The 20,334-nt window shown below is 40.3% G+C and overlaps 1 protein-coding gene across 1 annotated transcript in view; it reads left to right on the top strand.

Annotated features, from left to right (window-relative positions):
* The window catches only part of atad2b (ATPase family AAA domain containing 2B), a 67,681-nt gene that overhangs the window by 41,340 nt on the left and 6,007 nt on the right, over positions 1–20,334 (top strand). Inside the window, exons 25-27 of the mRNA XM_084953376.1 lie at positions 2,340–3,077; positions 4,193–4,311; positions 15,687–15,815. Of these exons, the coding sequence (XP_084809502.1) occupies positions 2,340–3,077; positions 4,193–4,311; positions 15,687–15,815 (986 nt within the window). The remainder of the gene's footprint in view (positions 1–2,339; positions 3,078–4,192; positions 4,312–15,686; positions 15,816–20,334) is intronic.

The following is a 20,334-nucleotide window of genomic DNA, read 5'->3' on the forward strand; positions in this document are numbered from 1 at the left end:
AGGTGCATTCCACCTTAAATCTAGCTGCAGCCCCTGCACCTGCTTGAGAGAGGCTTTATGGCAAACTGTGGGCACAATGGCAAAGTGTTGTTTTGTGGTGGTAGTATGAACTCTGGCTCATATTGCCCCTAGTTCTGCAGTCGTCCACTAATGGGAAAGGTGGCTCTTACATTACTATATTAAAGTGTCTTAAATCGCAGTTCTATTCACTTATTTTTGGAATATTTTTATATAAGATCAGAAGGTCTGCGCTTACTGTGCATGAAAAATGCTACTAGCTCTGGATTTTGAATGGGATTAGTCCTCCAGTGTGACGCATACCTAGCCTGCTGAATGGCTGGACACTTAATAAATGGTGAAAGCAGTAAAAAGTTTAAGAATTCAAGGCAGCACTTACGTGGATACCAGTGTGAGTTTAAATAACCAGGGACAGATGGATTTCACTTCTTATTCTTCAGATGCAACATGAGAATTTAATTGTTACTGACAGGAGAAAGACAATAATGTAAAGTGATGCCACAGAGGAGGTCTAGATAAAATTATAATGCTGCATGCTTTATTGCTTCAGCCCTCCAGATGCAGAATCATGCGTTGTTTTTGTAAGGTATATGTACGTGATTAAAATCTTTGGAACGACATACAAGTATGCTATGGATTTCTAAACACAGCTGAAGAATAGTCTTGTGTAAATAGCTGTTTGCTGCAATAATTGTAATACATTATCTGGCATCAAGTGTACTTTATTCCTTTCTGAGCTGTCTCCTGTGCTGGTTGTGGTTGACAGCAGTTTCGTGACTGGTCATTAAGAGGGTCACTAGAGAACACCATTACCAAAGATGAGGCCCATCAGCAAGCACTGGTTGACTAATTATCCTCTTTGTGTTGTCTATTTCTGGGAGACCAAATATAGCTTTCAGTTGGTGCAATAGTTGTCATTGCTCTTCTGTTCTCATTATGGACAGGTACTTAACATAATGTACATATACTGCGTGCATAATCACATCTCACGTTTAGAGTGGAAAGATGAAACCTGGCTAAAAGCATTGGAGGGGAGAGAGGAATGTGAGATTTGAAATTTGACAGACAGCATGCAGGCATATCCTGATTTCCTTTCAGTGTGTGCCTATTCATATCTTTGTGGGGAGCAGGAGTATTCAGGCGAAAAGCTTTCAGTATGTGCAGTACAGTGTGATCTCTGCCTAATAATTTTAAGGAGCTGTGATCCTTAAGTCCTTTGAGAACCAAGCTTACATATGTTATTGATTCTGCATAAAATCCCAATTTGGCCGATTTAGATCATCCAATGACCCTCTACAGAATTATAAAGCCTAGTAGTTTATGAATATTAGAATATTAGAGAGTCCACAGTGAACTAACAGTCCAAATCACAGCTCAGCTCATGTAGACATGTGGTCTTATATTCATGACTTTAGAGTAGATTTCATGGACTTGAACTGGAGCCCTTAACCATAATTAATATGTGCCTAACCTTATTGTTACAATAGTCCTAATATATGTTTTTACTTTATGAGTTTACTTTACATGTCTTAAGCAAGACATGTACCCATAATGTTGAGTGTGGCTGTGTAAGCAGGTCTAGCTTCCTGCAACGTGAGTAATATTTTTGAGCAGATTTTTATTTATTTTTTATTTTTTTAAACTTGGGAACAACTTGTTTCTTTGGGGTTAGAGTCTGTGTGTCTCAGCCACTTATGTTAATGGCTAAAAAACGGACTTGTGATGGAGCCGTATGTGTGTTGTTGTTTTTTTTTCTTTCACAGTCTTTCTGTATCTGTCCTTCACTCTGACTTTGTTGCTGTGGTTTTTGTCTGCTCTGTAAAGCAGCAAATGAAGGCAAATGCCTTGAAGTTTTCCTGCATTTAGCATCCTTGTTGGCTTGCTGTGACACTTTAACTGCACTTTCAAAGATCAGGCTTTGGTTTGCTCTTTCCTCTCAAAACCCCAAGCACCATCTGTTGTCATTAGTGTCTAACATCCATGATATAGCAGGACTGCCATCTCTGTCTGGTTCTTCTCTGTGATCTATGTCACCCGCTGCTTATTACCCTTTGAGGAAGGCCAAATGTCCAGATTTAAATGCAGTGAACTTGTAATACATGCTTTGACTCTATGTGGGCAAGGAGAGATGATTTGTATAAAATTTACAGTATGAGAAATGGATTTTTCTAAGCATTAGTCATTGTGGAGGTGTGTTGTTTTGAGTTATCTGTCCAAAATGCAAGATTTCTGTTAAAACAAAAAATGCTAGCCTTGTGAATATTTTATTTCAATTAATATTGTTCCATCTTGTCTCTTTTCCTTTCCCCTTTTCCTCACAGATTATGTAAAGCGGAAGGTTCGGAGGCGGCCATCGTGGGGGCGGGGCATCATACGGAAAAAGAAGAACTACAAGAAAGGGACAGAGGAGGAAGAGGAGGAGCCTGAAGCAGAGGTGGAAGCGGCAGGGCCCAGCGACTCATGTTTAACACAGGATGAGGAATCATCTTGCGATATTACAGGTCCCCAACCCAATGGCCATCATCCACATGCCCCCTCCACAGAAGAAGAAAGCTCCAACGAACCCCCTGTTGCAGCTCCCGATAAACCTCCAGATGCTAGTGAAGCCAGAGAGGCGCCAATGCCTAAGGTTGAGGAGCCTGCAGCTAAAGAAGCAGAGCCTGAGATCACAGGGAAACACACCGAACCACATTGCCTTGGTGGTAGGTCTCAGCCCAACACAGATGGGGATAGCGAGGCCAGTCGGGCTGACTTCCAGCCTTTGATTGAAATGTCGGTGTCTTCAGATGCTGAGGACCAGCCTAAGCACACAGAGGTTCTCCTGGTTTCACAAGTGGACTGTGTGAATGGAAATGAGTCAATGGACAGCCTTGACTTGCAGAGCCTCAAGGGGAGCAGTGAGGCAGAGACAAGGACTCCTCAGAGCACAGCTGAGGGCTCTAATAGAGCTGAACAGGATGAGCACAAAGACAAAAATGAGAGCAAACCAACTCAGGAGCAGCAGCATCAGGATGGAGTGGCAGTAACGGAAACTGTTGAGGAAGATCATAACAAAGAAGGTATAATGCCAGCCTTAGAGTTATGTTCCAGCATTAATATTGGTTAACGCAAATGTAGAGCTTTTGCTTGCAGTACACGTTTTTCACTATTAATGCTTTCTTACACTTTCGAAATCCAAATATATGTGATGAGTTAAAAAGAGAGAGATGCAATGTCAGGGCTACTTGTTCTGATCTCTTAATTTGACTTGCTAATTTTTAAATTCTAAATATGTTTTTATGCAAAGTTAACAAACATCTCTGAGTTTTTAGACATTCAGCCAGTGGGTTGCCTAGCACTTATCTATGATAAATTACTGTTATTATCATCCAGTTTTCTGATTTATGCTTGGTTTAAAATAGGATGTAAGACTCAGTAGTGAAACATAAGTAGCATTAGCATTTATAAATACTATTCTTGGCTTGGATGCATTTCATAGCAAAATGCCAAGGGCTTGAAAGTTATATGGATATGTTACACCTCCTGATATGCATCTTTGGATGGTTTTCAATTTTTAGATTTTCAGCAGTGGCTGCCTTTCCTTTGCTCCAATATATTTAGTTTCTTTGCCATGAAATCTTATGCCCTTTCTACTGGGATGTTGTGTTCAAGTCAGAGACGAGCAATAAGTTTTTGTTTGATTATGGGCCTGTGGTTTGGCTTATGATGAGGCCAGCTGGAAGGCTGAGGTAATGGTGCTGATAAAATATGAAGAAGCCATCAGAGGATGACATGATCGGACAACAGAACACAAATTGTGGCTCCTGAACCAATAGAAAAACTAAGCTACTCCACCCCCATCTCATTAAACACTGAGGCCTGCCTTTTGTTTTCATCAAAGCATGTCTTGAACCTTTGTAATAGATGGAAAGGAAAGAAGCCAGATGCGAGATATTGTACACTTTAAAGCTGATCGTAGCTGCAGATAATTTGTTTTTCTGTTGTATAATTGCATTGGACCTGTAGCCATGACATTTTAAATGTATTTTTCTTTGAATAGCATTTGAATGAGAAGAACAAAACTGCATCAAATTAGTTAGTTTGCTTAGGTTATTCAGTTACTCTTGAATGCAGTTAAATATTTAATATTTCTTTGGTAATCTATTCATTTGTCTTTTCATTGATGTCTTTGAAGTGGGGACATTCAACAGTAGCTCATCAGAGCAGTTGAAGGAGTCCGCTGAAAGGACCGAGGAAGAGCCACAAGCAGTACCTCCCCATCCTCCAGTGGTAATTGACCACCAGCGACTTTTGGTAAGAATTTTTTTTTTTTTTAAAGAAAATAAATAAAGCATTATGATCATAACAGGTGTAGCAGCACACCACATGCACTTAAGCTTTCTTACATTCTTGAAAATACTGTAATTTTATTGGGGTGTTTTCAAGGTTTAAAAGGTGCATAGATTTTGGCTAAAGTGCTCGAAATTGCTTAAAACTGCACTGCTTTTGTGATGAAATGCTTTCTGACTGAATAGTTTGCCTCTTAGATAAAGAAAGAAAATAAGTTGGGGAGAACCTCTTCTTTTCCATAAAATAAATACGACTCCACTCAAGTATCACCTGCTGCTTGGAGCCTCTGTGTTTGGCTATAGTGTGATCTGCTGGTGTTTTTGAAATATACGCCTTGTGATGGAACAGTGGGTGGGACATGACAACATGCTGGGAGGTGGCAGGTTTAATGAGCGTTAGTTTGATAATGAGAAAGACAAGGTCATGGTTGAAACGAGCGAAATCTGTAAGAGTGGCCTCCTGTAAATTCTACAGGACGTGGTGGGGGAGCTTTTGTCACTGTAGCTAGGCTAGCTGTCACCGTGGGTATATTATCCAAGTATTATGGGGAAATACAGTTTTACTGATGTCGGTTTAATTGAGCATCAGTGTAATCATCTTTGACATAGGTCGATAATTGGATGTGGTCTAATGTTAATTGGCCACGTGCTCATGTTACTAATGTGGAGCTGTTAATGCTGGTTTAAGGATGCTAGTCGTGTGAAAGCCTAATAAAATACGTCTGTGTATGCGTTTGTACTGGAAAAATGAATAAAGGTTATGTTTTAATCTTTAAGTTGCCCGACATAGTTTGATACATTATTCTTGATGGTGTTTTACTTAAAATTGTCATTCTTTTTGGAAAAAATATTGTTAAAATATTTTTTTAAATAGATCTGTTTGATCAAGTATGATCAGTATCACGTATTTATGAGCACCTTATTTATGAGGTGCTAGAGAAGCTCAAATACTTTTTTCCAAGCACTTTTTAAGCATCCTATCGTTTAAACACTAAAACGGTAACAGAAAATAGTGACCCTTAAATGTTGCTGAAATGGCAGCTTAATAATTCAAAGCTTGTTTGATTCAGACTGAGACATTTTCTTCAACTGTCTGTTGTGACTTTATTTTATTACTGCAGCAGTTGTATTCAGTATTTCTAATTCAAATACAACAAAAAAAATCTACTTGAAAGTTTATAAACACTGGCCTCTGGTCTGCATTCGCTTATGCTGAAATAATTGGCTGAGAAAAGACACACATAATGGAACTAAAACACTTTCTAACTTTTTTCAACCATCAAGACTTCAGCTTTTTAAAATCCTGTCCACACCTCATTGCCATCTTGTTGATTTTACACAGCCATCATTCTGATTCAGACCATGAAGGATGTAACAGCTGGTGTGATTTGGCATTGTGCACTGTTAAGCATTTCAGATTTAACAGGTAGTGTGATCTGTATAAAAATGTTCTGGTAACACAAAGGCAAACATTTTGTAATGAGGAAATAGTCACAATAAATGTTAATAAATGAGCATTTCTTATGATTTTAATCACTTAATGTATCCAGTTATGATTTCAACAGTTTCCAACCTGAGTTGCTTTGTTAGAGGAAGAAGATTGTAGGATCTTGCAAAAATATTTAAACAAATTAAACAATTCCCCCCCAAAAATGAAATGTGCAGTAGCCAATCCAATTAGTAGAAATTCTAAAGAATTTCTACTAATTGTATTACTAATTGTAATAATAAGTAATACTGGTGTTATAAAGATGGTATAAATATGGGGTTGCCCCTTTTTTGGTAAATACAAATGGCTTCACTTCTGATCATTTTAAGAAAATCTATAAAATATAAATGTTAAGCAAAGATGTATTAGTTCCAACACTACCAGCTGTGGACTGTCACATCTTGAAAGTGCATAATTAGATTTTGATTATGGAGAAGATGAACTATAATCAAAAATGTTGAAAATATGTTTTTGTTTAGTCTTATTTAAGTTCATTTGGCTACTTGTTGCAATGCTGTTGTTAACAGTCTTGGTGAAAGGCTTGCTTTTTTGTTTTCTCCTCCCTTCTGTAATGGAAACAGCTGTGCCTCATTTGTATTGTCTTGATTGGTCACTCTTTGAATTATATGAACCATTAAGTCATCTTGTTTGTGCATATTTTTATATGCAAGTGAAACTCTGAGAGGGAGCCAGAATGTGGCTTGTTCTGACCAGTGTTGGAAATTGCACTGTCAGTCGTATTCATACATATGGCTGATAAAACTGCAGATGTTTAAAAATGGCAGCTTTCCGCATCAGGATTACTAATCGGTTAGCCTGGTTCTGCTGGAGTTCTCTTCCTGTTAGGAGAGTTGTTCCTTTCCACTGTTGCAAAATACTTGTAACATTTCTCTGCAACAGTGAAACATAAAGCTCCTTGAAGTTTTATGTTGCACTATGACTTGGTGCTATGTACGAAATGTAATTGAACTGAATTGATTTACATTTTAATGTGTTTTATTGATGTAAAACACTAGTTTATTGTTGAGTCTGAGATATTACGCAGCCATTTGCAGCCCTGGCAGATTGAGCACTCCTCTCTGACTCTGATGCAAAGTCGTAAACAGGCAAGCTTCAAGTAAGCTGCACAAAGTAAGAAAGGGGAAAAAAACAAAACAGTTTCTAGTAAACTTTTATTAAATGCACAAGTTGCACAACCTCATCCATTCAGTTTTAATTGATGTTAAAATCAATCTTTTACATTGTCTTGCCTTTAGACTATTAAACTTTTCTCCCTCCCATTTAATCAGCAGGTAGATTAGACGCCTGGAAAGTCCCACATTTTAACTTATACCTTTGTGTAACTGTAGAATATAGAAAAAGTTGAATAAAGTCTTTGTAAAATTAGAAATTTCAAAAACAAATTCCGTTGGAACTATCAGAAAAAAAATACCAGAAAACAACGTTTTCTCTCTCTCTGTCTCTCTGTCTCTCTCTCTCTCTCCCCCTTTTTTTTTTGAATGGGATTTAAGGTATTGAGGTTGTGGAAGTGCAATCATGGGTGACCAGCCTTAAGCTTTCACCAGATCCATAGGTCTCTTCTGGAGCTGATGCTGTCACACTGCCCTTCTCAGATGAATAACTTCTTAAGCTTATCCCTCCTTTTCATTCATGCTACAGTTACGCCACTGTCGCTCGTCCCCTTCCATCTTTCAATTATCGACCTTTTGTATCCTTGCCCTCTGAACATAGGAGGGAGCCAATTACAATGGAAAGAACGAATTTCACATCGTTCAATCAACAGGTGTTGTTCCAGCTAAATTGGAAGGAAACAAGGTCATGACTCAAACATGAGCTTCTCTCTGACCCACTAGATCTGCCAGCTCGTCCCAGGGTGTGTTCAAGTAAGTGGAAGCATGTGAAGCAGCTCCGTGGTACTTTGCACTGTCACGCCAGGGTCCCACCTAATACCCCAAGTGTAAATTGGAGCCTTGGCTCAGTGGGCCCTCTTGACAGCACTTCCCACTGATCAGATGGTTGGGGATGGGGCGCTGGTTTTACAGCGCTCTGTGTAGTGTAATTGGTGTAAAAGAAGTGTCCTTCTGACATGCGCTTACGTCTTTCCTCAACGCTCCGAAGAGACATCCAACTATCAAGCCATTATCTAGTGGCTTTTACACACATCCCATGGGGATGATGGGGACCGTAGGGGTACATATCTCTTCGTGCTGAACCTGACTCCATCTTTCAGCCTGATTGACAGGCTTTTTAGCTGGCCTGATCTTAGTGCTTCAACTGGCTGCCCCTATGAACAGCCACACATAGCACTAATCTGGAGGTTTATTTGTTAGTAGGGGGAAGAAGGGAGATATCTTAAAAAAACAGATTGTGAAAAGAGGGGACTGTGAATAATTGCTTTTTCATCCCAGTCTTACGGAACAAATTGAATTTCCGGTGCGCAGGATGAGAGCCGCCATTTAAGCAGATATTTGCTGGCGGGGCTGGGACTGGCACGGTGCCTGATGTGTGTTAGGGCCCACACTGAGTGGTGTACTGTTCCCTCACTCTTCAGTTGTATTCATTGATTGTAGAAGCCTCATTATTCCTGACTTTTAACTTGATGGAAGAGGCTCTGAAATCTCTCTGGAATTAAATACCATCAGAGTGTTATGAGTTTGTCACAGACCCTACACACAAAGCCTGTAGGACGGAGATGGTATTATTTCAGTATTCACACCCTGCCTTTCAGAGCCATTGCACAGTTATTTGCTCTGATTCACTTAGTAAAATCAAGTTCTGTTATTGCCAGTTTCTCTGAAATGGTGCTTGATGCTGTCTGGATCAAAATGAATTCCTCAGTATGAATAAATAGGTCCTGAGGCTTGTTTCTCTCCCTACTCCAAAACGTCTCTCATTCTCAGCTGTTTTCTTTCATCAATAATCAGACACTTGTCCACAGATGGGCTAGGAGAAGTGGTGCTGAGGATTGCAGATGAGAATTCAGTAACAAGAAATCCAATCTGGCCCCAGCAATTTTTCCTCCATCTCACCAAGAACACACAGATTATCGTCTGCTCTGCTGTTTCCTTTAGCAGCTGCCCAGAAAAAGCCAGTGTTTCTAGTCACTGGCGCAGTATGGAGTCTTTCTGGCTTGATGCTTAGTTTCTACAGCATGTCAGGATTTCCTGTTTTAGAGAAGCTTGTCAACAGAAATGGCCCTGCTTCAGTTTGTCATCTCCCTTCATTTTTTAGTATTGATAACAGCAGGGGCCCCCTTTGGCAAAGTAGCCATGCCTCGTGCCTGTTCAAAAGAAGACAGCCTAATAGTAGTGCTGGACCATCGTTTTGATTGTCAATAAAAATAGATGGTGCTTGAAGTGCTTCTTTTATTTTTATTCATTCCCACTGATTGCTTTGACACATCTCCCATTTGCATGTAATTGCATATCTGTGCCTCTTGGCTATGCAGGTGAGGGTCACTTGTTTGCTCACACAACATAAACATACCAGTTAGTCTCTCTTATTTCTCTTCTAATAGTTTGCGGCCAGATTTATTGTGCCCTTTTGCGTTGCTCCCATCTCATGCATCTCCTCAACCTTTGGTTTAGGGTTACACTGTGTGGGATTTTGTACGTCTTAATACCCATACAGTACAAGAAGATGGTATTTTTAATGTCTGGTTACAATGTATAATATCAGGGCTGAAACAGTTTCTTCTGTTCCCTGAAAGAGAGGACAAGAACAACGTACAACACATAAGTATGGGATATCACTCCCCCGTGTGTCCTGGCTGAAGAAACCTCTATTCATGCTTTTAAGGTGGAGGCCATGTGATGACATGCGCACGGCCCTGCCTGCACATATACCCCCTGCCATCACAGTCAAGCCGAGGTGCGCGGCGAGGCAACCTTGTGTTGTACGTCGTTCCTCTCCTTCAGGGAACAAAGTCATAGATATAACTGTTCCTTTTCAATCGATTCACTCGGGACAACACATAAATATGGGACATGTATACAACCAATGAACTGCAGTCGGACCACCAGCACCTTAGTGTGCGGTAGATCCAGGGGAAGGACAGTAGGTAGGTAGATAGGGCACGCACCGGACCAGAGAATGAGGCATCCACTGTCATGAAAAGAGAAACCGCATTCCTGAGGACGGGGCCGAACAGAAGAGTTCTGCCCTGCTTGCTTCGGTTTAGTATCCATTCCAAAACGCTGCACAGGAAGACTCAAAATTATATATAATTAATATGCAGCAGCTGCGCAGTGGAGGCCAACATCAACAGAAGCCGTTAAGCTAAACCTAAGCTGCCAGGACACATAGCTAATTTGCTCTAGCATGCCAGCCCAACTCCGCAGAGGTGTTCTTAGCGAGGTGAAGAATGTAAAAACTGGGGGATGATTTGATGACCGGTGGTATATGTGGCTTGCATCAAGGTTTCTTCAGCCAGAAAACGCAGGGATGTGATATCCCATACTTTTGTGTTGTACCGAGTCAATCAATGGAAAGATAACAATCCTGTTAAGATGCTATTGCAGTTGTTAATTTATGGGCAGGCTGCGATTCCAGGTCAGTTATATTGTGTGTGTTAATAATGTATCGTAAATGTAGGTCTGTAGTAATGAATTTCAAGCCTCCGCCACCTCCTCACTGCTCAAATCCTATGATAACAAATACCTGCTGTAACGCTTTAAGCTGCACTGCTTATTCAGATGAATCCAGCTTGGAATGGAAGCATGGAATATACATGCTTTTGTATATTCCAAAAGCATACCCTCATAATGCACTGACGGTGTGAAACGCTTAGTGCTCGGTCAGCATCTTTCACTGTTTAACACTTTACTCTTCCTGCACACTGGTTGCACGACGCATGGAAAGGAGTTTGTATTGATTACCCTTTATTTCCTTTGAGCTCTCCCCAAAGTTTAATCATATCAGTTCATTAGCAAATCCTTTTCCATAACCTTGACCTAAATCTTTTCTGTATTAAATTTTTCTCCCCTGTGCATTTGTTTGGTAAACATATCTTCATCTGATAATTTTGCTGGGTGTATGTGGAGGTCTGTTTGGTGTTCTTCTCCTTTATTACCTGGTGATATTGGATCTCTCCTGTCTTGAGTCTGTAAAATATGAAATTTCTTTCCTCCTTTTCCTTCCTTATTTTTTCCATCTTATTATCTTCCCCCCCCCCAATTGTAATTTTTATCTTGTAATACTTTTTTTTTTGCCAAGGACTTGCCAAATGAAACCTGCAGATTTTAAATTTGGTCATTTTCACATCTCTCAATGTTCTATATTCCTACCCAGACTCATGTCATGTATGGACTATTTGATTTATAAGGCTCATATTGTTATCAGTGTTTTTGAGTAAAAAAACAAAACTCATTGCTCAGATTTTTTGCTCCTAATTGAGATTGAAGCCATGTGCTTCAGGACATTTTAAGTCCTGAGATAGGCAGCTCTATTCTGTAGAACTACATTTAAGATGTATTAGGAAAACCACTAAGATTGACATTTTTAGATTAAAGCCTTAGAATAGTTTAATTTACCCCCTGCCCAGGAAACCAGCCCTTAAGTTTTCTATCAATTAAAGTTAACTCCTTTATTGATCTTTGTGTGTGAGTGAATATATTAATAATTATGTACATTTATTTTCATTCATGATTTATTTTTTTGTGTGTGATTCTGAATTCAGTGTTCTACTCATTATCTAAGTGGCTGAGTCACCGCATAAACCTAACGGCACACAGAGCATGATGTGTTCATTTACACAGGTAAATATTAAAATCATCAGTTTAGAAGAGAGTAATGCCGTTTTTAAACAGTATCATTGGACTCATTTTATTCAGATATTAGATTGCATACTTTGCACAAAAGACGTTACCATATATAGCATCGAAAACCCTTTTTTCCTCCTATACTAAAGTAAAGAGAATTCACCGTAATCTAATGGCATTTTCCTGTAAAGCCAAGCGTTGCATATTTAAGATGAGCTGTCGACCCCTGCAGCGGTTTTTACATGGGCAACTGAACAGAAACACCATTTCATTTTAATGTTCTGGGACCATGGTAATATGATTCATCATGATTGTCCCTGACCCTTGTAACACTATCAATATTGCATTATCCGTGTGACCGAGTGCCCTGTAAACCACATTATTTGCCACCATGACTTAAATTTTTTTTTAATAAATCAGAAAATCCAAATCCAGTGTCTGCCTCAGCTGAAGGTAACAAACAAACCAGAATCATTAATAATTCATTCATTTGCTAGTATTGGAGACACAAAATCTTAGTTAACAGGAAGAGCAGGCTGAATTGTTCTTAGAGGCAGATATTGAAGGCTTAATAGTGTCCCTTGTGATGGAGACTGTTGGGTTTTGAGTCCTTGTTGTTGAGATTTTTCCTCCTCCCTCTCTGCCTGCTAACCCTCTTCTCTCAGCCAGTGGTGAGGAAGTCTCTCCAACACACATGTGCGTGTAGATAGTGAAGTCTTCAGTGATCAAAGAAGACCCTCTACTGTATCACAGTCAGCTCCAGTCTGCATGCCTGACTGTGTACAGCATGCTTATATGAAAAAGGGATTTGTTTGCAAAATACCAGAAGCATAGAGCGACTGTAAATTCAGTGGACTGCACTTACATTCTGCACATTTTCGAGATTTTTAAGTGGAAATACTGCATGTTATAAAATATTTGTGCAAGCCACGTTAACAAAAGCTCTGAGTTTGCCGCTAATGACACTGTATACCCTTATTCAGCTGTTGTCTAAAATCGCAGGCATCCCAACCCTCCCTTTTGAATCTATGTTCTTAAGAAGCATAGATAGAGATGTGGTAAAGAAAAGGTTGTGGGGGAAGATGGAGCAAGGAGTTTAGAAGGGGTGAGGTTAAATGGCCCATGTCAGTAGTAGTCTTTAACACATGGGATTACGGCCCTTTTGTGTGCTGTGAGCTCACTCAGTCACTGAGTCCATGTAAGACCCTCTCACACCATTTACCCCACAGTGTCGCCGACACCCTGATCAAGCTGACAAAGGCTGGGAAGTGCACTGCTGCAATCAGCCTGGTAACAGTAAGAGGAGAATAAAGCGAAGAAACGGAGAGAGAGAGAACAAAGAGGGGAAAGAAAGGCGCATAAGAGAGGAGAATGCAAAGACAAATACACCAGAAGCAAAGACTGTTGTGCAATAGTAATGTCGGAAATGCAGTTGAAGAGGAGGTGAGAAGAGGCTGTGTAAAACAGTGAAAATGGCTTGAGGTGAGAAGATGAACTATCTCAGGAGAAAAAGGTGCATTATAAAGTAGAGAAATGCACTTAAAGCAAGAGTTGGGGAACATGATGAAAAATGGAAAGAAATGCAGTGGCAGTGGGATGAAAGGCTGGCTGACATTATTACACATGTGAGATGGGTTGGTAATGATGCTAATTAAAGCTTTTATGCATGTGTTGTTAAAACCGGCATCTCACTGTGATGTGCTCCATTTGGACCTCTTTTATTAGTTCTTATGGCTGGATTGAAACTATGAAACCTGATAGCTCCCCTGATGTTAGGCCAGAGTTAATGTGAAAAAAGTACAAAAAGATACCAGTAAAATATGTTCAATATGTAGCAGCTGATGGCACTTTTTTCCCAGTGTTGCAGAGATCATGATTATCGCTCTGCATGAATTCTGAATATTAGATTTTTTTCATGTTCTTAGCTTCTTTATGTAGACATTATTTGTCAAGGGACTTGGTTATTAGATTGGCCAGGTGGAAGTTCTTATGAAAAGGGATATAACCAGTGATTTTCTATACTACCAGATGAAATTATGAAAGTTTGAATGTTTCAAAGGAATAATCGTCCTGTTTTCTGGACCTTTAAGTTTTATATGGTATGCATTTAGCGGCTGTGCTTATACGGAGTCTGATGTTCTGCTTGTAATCATTTCAAAAGCTGAAACAGTAAAAATAATGCTTAGTTTAAACACCCCAATCAGAAGAAACACGCCCGCTTTTTTTCAGTTTCAGAGGGATGAAATAAACCTTTGTGTAAACTGATTAGGAGAAAACTTGTACAATGTAAGTAATTTAACCTGATTGCATTCTTCTCTCCACATGCCCTCCGTCTTGACAGAAAAGTGCAGGAACATATGCTTCTCTGCTTTTGGAATATGGCAGCCTGCAAGCGCAGCTGTCAATCTGCATAGAGATTGTTTTAAATACAGTGTTTTCAGGAATTAAGAGTGTGATAATAACGGCAACTACTGTGGCGAACAGATGATGGCTGTCTGTGTTCAGGGAGCTGATTAAACATGTGACGTTTACTGATAACTGTAGAAGAAGGTGAGAAGTTAACAGGTGAAACCAAGTCTTGAATCAGACTGACTATAGAAATGTTTACATGTGACTGAAAGAGAAGCTGTAAAAGCTTTTTCTGATGTTCTGTCACACTGTGGTTTTTCATAGTAATCATTGCTCTAACACAAGTTTTCCATTTGTTGTGCTTTATGATGTCAAAGAGATTATATATCCTTAATATAGTCATCTCAGGCACATTACACAGTGGACTTGCCAACCTGCTGTTCAAACCTTATGTTTGTAAGAGGAGCTGAGGGGCTGCACCGAGGCCTAATATGAGATGAATAATGTTTATTTTGAATTGTGAATTATGCAGAGGTACTCTAATAGACTCCAAGGATAATAAATATGGAGCTGGAAACGGACACATTAAGTCCACTTTGAGCTGGAGTTTATCCAATCTTCTAAATGCAAAATGTGAAAACATTGATGCAGATAATGTTGTTTAGTTGGAAGCATGTTTGTAGCAAAAAAAAACAATCTAAAAAAACCTAAGAAAGGCTTTTAGGAGGTCGTTGATTACGTTAGTCAGCACTGAGATGAAGAGCAGTTATACAACAGTAGCAAATGTTTGTCACGATGATTCGATACGAACCATTAGGACTAATGCATCATGCATGACGTTTTTCATTCTTTCAGTTATAAAGAATAATAACAATAATAATATTGGTGGCAGGTACGTGGCTCCAAGCTGTGGTGTATCTTAATAGAAGCTAAAAAGTAAAAAATCCTACCGATTATTTTTCTTCCGGCCAGATTTCCGGTTATGAGCAGACTTTGTTTTGGGATTAAGTTTCTGCTCAAGTTTTTCTTGATGTGAAGCCTCAGTTTAACTTTAATCAGGCCAACTGTCATTTAAACAGAACCCATTGTAGATGGAGTACAGTGATTAATACAATGCTAACCTTTTTACCTTTGCAATTTTCATTCTTTTGCTCACTGTAATTATCTCTCAGACGTTCACTGATGAGGCTCTGACAAACATCTATGTCTTATTAATCATCATATTGCCTTGATTTTATGTTTTTCAAGCAGGTTTTCTCTCTCTGTCTCTCCCACACCCACACCATTTAATTTCAGTTGAGGTTTCTCTGTTTGCCTTGTGTCAGTGATGATAACTTTAATTATTGTGCCTTTGCTGTCTCAGTCCGTGCATTCTGATGAGCTGCGTGTTTAAATAGAAGCGTATATACACACAGACTTTGGTTTGGGTAAAATGTGAAGAACGGGTCAATTAAAAGGGCCTTTGACTGTCCAGAATGTTTTAATTAAAGTAGCAGTGAAATGTAAACTTGGTTCTAATTATGATTAGCCTTAATTAGCTGTCATTCTGATCTTAATTGCTTTTGAATGCAGCTGACCTCCACATGATGCATCTCCACGCACCAGCATCAGTGAGTTGCTTGTGCGACCCGTTGTTCCATCACTGTACGACTGTCTGATTGCGCCTGTGCTGTTGTTTCTGTGGTATATATCTGTAAGATGTATTTATTTTATAAAATGAATGATTTCTATTGTTTCCTGCAGATTCTACTGGATATGGTGGTGAAGAAGAGTGAGGGCTACAGCGTGGAGCAGCTGGAGCGATTGTACTCCCTACTCAGCCAGTGCATCTACAAGCATCGTAGAGAGTACGACAAGACCCAGCTACTCGAGGTCAGAGAGACACAACACACACTGGTATAGCCTTTATAATGTGCATTTAGTGACATAAAAATACAAAAATAGTCCTTATCCAGTACAGCAGTCTGCCTTGAGCCTTTCACTTAAAGGTGAAAGTGATTTTGTTGAATCATGACATTTAATTGCTACTTTAAATAATGCATTAGGTACACAAATGCCAAATCTTGCCATTTTCAGCTTCTCAAATGAGAATATTTCACATTTTTCAGATTCTCTTTAATATAGAAATGTATTGACAATGGTAATAAATGTTTTCTTTATTGTTTGAAACCCACAAACACTCAAAATTGTTATATAAATTAGATGGACAATGCCAGGAAATTCTGGGCAGCATGCAATAACTGCAGCTTGGAGAGCAGTACAAGGTCTAACAAAAATTGGAGTGCCCGGCCTTTACCTAAACCTTATCCTTTGTGGATAATCATTTAAAGCCATGCACCACCCAAAGACTGTTGCACTGAAAAGGGTAAAAATAAAACAAACTCAGGCTAATCAGAAAGTAGGTTTAAGGACGGGAGCAATCGAGCTTCTTGGGGACCAGAGAACCCTCCTGAAGATTCCAAGAACCCCCTCGTAACCTTAACATAGATTTAACTGGTTTGGATTTAGTGTCACATGGACAGATGAGTGGCATGTGTTTCTCTCTGCTTGAATGATAGCTAACAGGGTAATTAGCCAACTTGCGTAGCAGATCGCAATCATATTGGTGTTTCTGCTGGCCCAAAGTGAACATGCAGAGGACCCCCTCCCCTTCTGTAAGTCTGTATGTTTAACATTTGCATTTTTAGTGATGCGACATCCCGAGGATTAGTAGTAAGTAATTCTCAAAGCAAGATGTCCTGGATGTCAAGAAAATGTTACTTTTTAGATTTATTTTTTTATATTTTGCCCTACAGATTTGACCTTGTTCAGACCAAATAACTCCGATTATTAAAGAGCTGGAAACAGTTGTACACAAAGGCAGATGATATCGGAGAAGATGTGGCTTTCTCCTTAGGAAGCTTAGACATCTCTGAACACTGCGACAGACTGAAACAAGAAGACGTGTTTGGCACTTACTGGGATTCATGACAAAAAAAGGCTAGATATCGACTATGGAAGAAGAGATGGGTAAGAATAGCATAAACAGCATCTAGATCAGGGTAGAAATTGAGGTCTGCAGCAGAGTGTGATCTAATGAGGACAGTGGAAACTATTAGTGAGAACATTTAAAAATTGTTTTCAGTGCTTGTGGGAGACCCACACAGTATATTCCACACAATTCTGATGTTAGTTGGCCAAACAAATGTACTGAACTTCTTAAACTCCACTGAGGCTTCATGAAAAATGTATTATGGCTTTGTTTTCCAAAATAATTACAATTTAAAATGGTACTGTGTTTCAGGCGGCCAGAATAAGATCTTAGCGGCACAGGACTGAAAGTCAGAATTTTATATTCATGAATGCAATCAAGCCGCTGACACACAATAATGTTTTATATTATGGTAGCATGATGGTAATTTTGAGGAGATGTAGATCATAAAATGTAATATAAAGACAAACTCGTGCTACAGTAACCGCAAATGTTCATTTATTTTTTTCCCAAGTCTCTCGGGAAAATACTGCAAATAATAATAAGCGAATGAATGGGAACTTTTTCCTTTTAAGTTTAGCTCTTTCTTGACAATGTTCCATGCAGAAAAAGCTGCTGTATATTTTCCCAGAATCCCATCTGGTCATCTGCTGCTGCTGTAGGATGTCAGTGCAGACAGGGGGCTCGGAATGGCAGTGTCCTGGCGCTGGTAGCCAGTGCCGGCTGTCAGGATGTCAGAGGGAGGAAGCGGCAAAGGGAGAGAGAGCAGTCAGCCAGGTGGTGCCGCTCTGGTGAAGGGAGGGAGGGCACGTGTCTGGGTTCGTTTCATACTGCCAGCCTAAATTGGTGTTTCGAGAGCAGAAATGTCAGCTCATCTGGCACGTGTTTTGTTTGCCTGCATTTCCAAACATACATCTCAACCCCACAGCAGGTCATCTCCTTGTAATTCCCTTGAGAATGCAAAACCACGAGCACACAGATGCACACCGAGGTGGTCCAGAGTATAGGGGCTGCAGCCTTTTTGGGGGCAACTTAACGTTGCACGCTGTTGCAACTCTTGGTATTTATGTCAGAGTTGTAGAGCTGAGTGAAATGGAGCGTGTCCATACATTTGTCTCCCTTACGTTCTCGCCGTCCTCCTCTGGGCACGGCTCGTCTCAGTCTTCCTGAAGAGCTGACCTTTTCAGCAGATGGAGCGGACAGCACGCTGCGTTTAAAGCCAGAGGGACCGTATCTGCTCTGTACACAGAAACGCACAAGCTATGTTCCTGTCCACAAATTGGCTTATGTGTTTCCCTTGGCCCGGTATCATATTTTGCTCGTGTCTCAGACAGCAATTAAAGACTTTGTAAGGGCCTTTGACCTTTAACCTAAATCTGTGCTGTGCCAAAGCTGAACAGGATACCAGTCAGGTTAACTAAACCCCTCAATAGTTGGTTAATTCTCTGCCAGTTTTGTGTGTATACTGCTGAGGGCTTTGGCCTGCAGGTCAATTAACACTTTTATTCCTACTTGTTTAGCCAAAGCAGCGTCATGAATAAGTGCTTAATTGTTCCTAAAACTAATTTGACCATTGAACGGGGCGATCGTGGCTCAAGAGTTGGGAGTTCGCCTTGTAATCGGAAGGTTGCCGGTTCGAGCCCCGGCTCGGACAGTCTCGGTCGTTGTGTCCTTGGGCAAGACACTTCACCTACCGCCTACTGGTGTTGGCCAGAAGGGCCGATGGCGCGATATGGCAGCCTCGCTTCTGTCAGTCTGCCCCAGGGCAGCTGTGGCTACAACTGTAGCTTGCCTCCACCAGTGTGTGAATGTGTGTGTGAATGGGTGGATGACTGGGTGTGTAAAGCGCTTTGGGGTCCCTAGGGGGGACTAGTAAAAGCGCTATACAAATACAGGCCATTTACCATTGAACTATTTGATTGGTTCCTGGCATGCATTTCGTATTTAGAATATTGATTAAACTTGAGCTTCAAGGGGGCCTATTATGCTCATTTTCCAGCACCGTATTTTGATTCCTGCACATTATTAAAGTAGCATTTCATTATGGAGTTCAGAAATGATCTTTATTCATCTTACACTGGGCTTTGGTACACCCCAACAAGCATTTAGCTCATTTCTCCCTGCTTTTAAGTTAGCTTCTTTCTGATTGGCTGTTACTCACAATCAGAAGGTTTGAAGAGCAGGACTTCTGTGGTCTCATATGAACACTCATTGACGTTATACAGAGACAAGAGTATAAAAACTGCCTCACACTCAGCTTTTGGCTCATGGGATTACACGCACTGCATCAATATTTGAAATGCTGGCCGTGCACTATGGGAAGACTAAATATGAAAAAGCGTAACAGGCCCTCTTTAAAGAGTCTTTTGAGACCTCCTCTGACATTTGGTGCTGAATAGCCATATAAAGAGAAACCTATTTAAAATAGGCGGAAGAATCAGTTTCTCCATTGACAGTAGGCTTTGCAGCGCTGGCTTTCATCATTGTGAGTCTGTGAATCTGTTGTCAGCGGCTTGTGTAACAACACCTTCATCCAGGAACAATTCACAAGATTGTTCTCTCTTGACTCTTTCTTCCCTGGAAAAAACGACTCAACTTATACTTGAGTTGTTGTGAAGATTTTTTTGTTTGGTTTTTTTTCCCCTCTCGCCTAACCTTCACGTAGATGCTGCAGAGAACCTCGTCCTCCCAGGGGTTGTAGCAAATTAGATCTGGGAAATGGAGGAACTCTGTAAGTGATGTGGGAGTAGATAAGATGGGTTCAAACAAGGTGGGTGCACCAAAGTAATTTAAAGTTAACAGTGGAGAGCATGCTACGCTGGATTTTTCTTTTCATGCACGCGTTGAGGGCCCCAGTGAGATATAAAACACCTAAAACTGCAGTTTGGTTGCAGTTGACCTCTTGAGCTGTGCAGAGGTTAGACATTTTTGCCATGTAAGTCACCATCCACCCATGCTAGATAGAGACAGAGTGCTACAGGCTAACTTTATGTCAGTGAGACAAAGGGGAGGTGCTGTGAGGGCTTGTTAGTCTGCTGTGTACTCGGGATGACAGCGTGCGAGGGCTTCAGGCAGATAAACTTTAGATCACAGCGGCGCAAAGCGTCAAGGCAGTGAAGAGCTCATTTGCATGTGCCTGTGTTTACAGTGAAACACAGCAAAAAAGTGCTAAAAGCACAGATGTGTCTAAAAACATGGGCTGAGTCGAGGTTTTCACGAAGACTTTTTCATTCAAATGAACATCAGCTTCACCTTTCTTGGCTTTGCTGGCTTTTTACGGCTCGTGCAACCTGGAGTTGATCGCTGTGGGGCTGTGATGAAGTGCTAAGCGCTTAATTGTTGTTCTAAATGAAGTTTCAAGAGAAGTTGGAATCTCATGCAGAATAACACTGGCGTGATTAAATTTACCTGGCTCCAGCT

This window comes from Perissodus microlepis, chromosome 15, assembly GCF_051167445.1.
Source record: "Perissodus microlepis isolate ML-2025 ecotype Zambia chromosome 15, ASM5116744v1, whole genome shotgun sequence".
Classification (NCBI taxonomy): Eukaryota; Metazoa; Chordata; class Actinopteri; order Cichliformes; family Cichlidae; genus Perissodus; species Perissodus microlepis.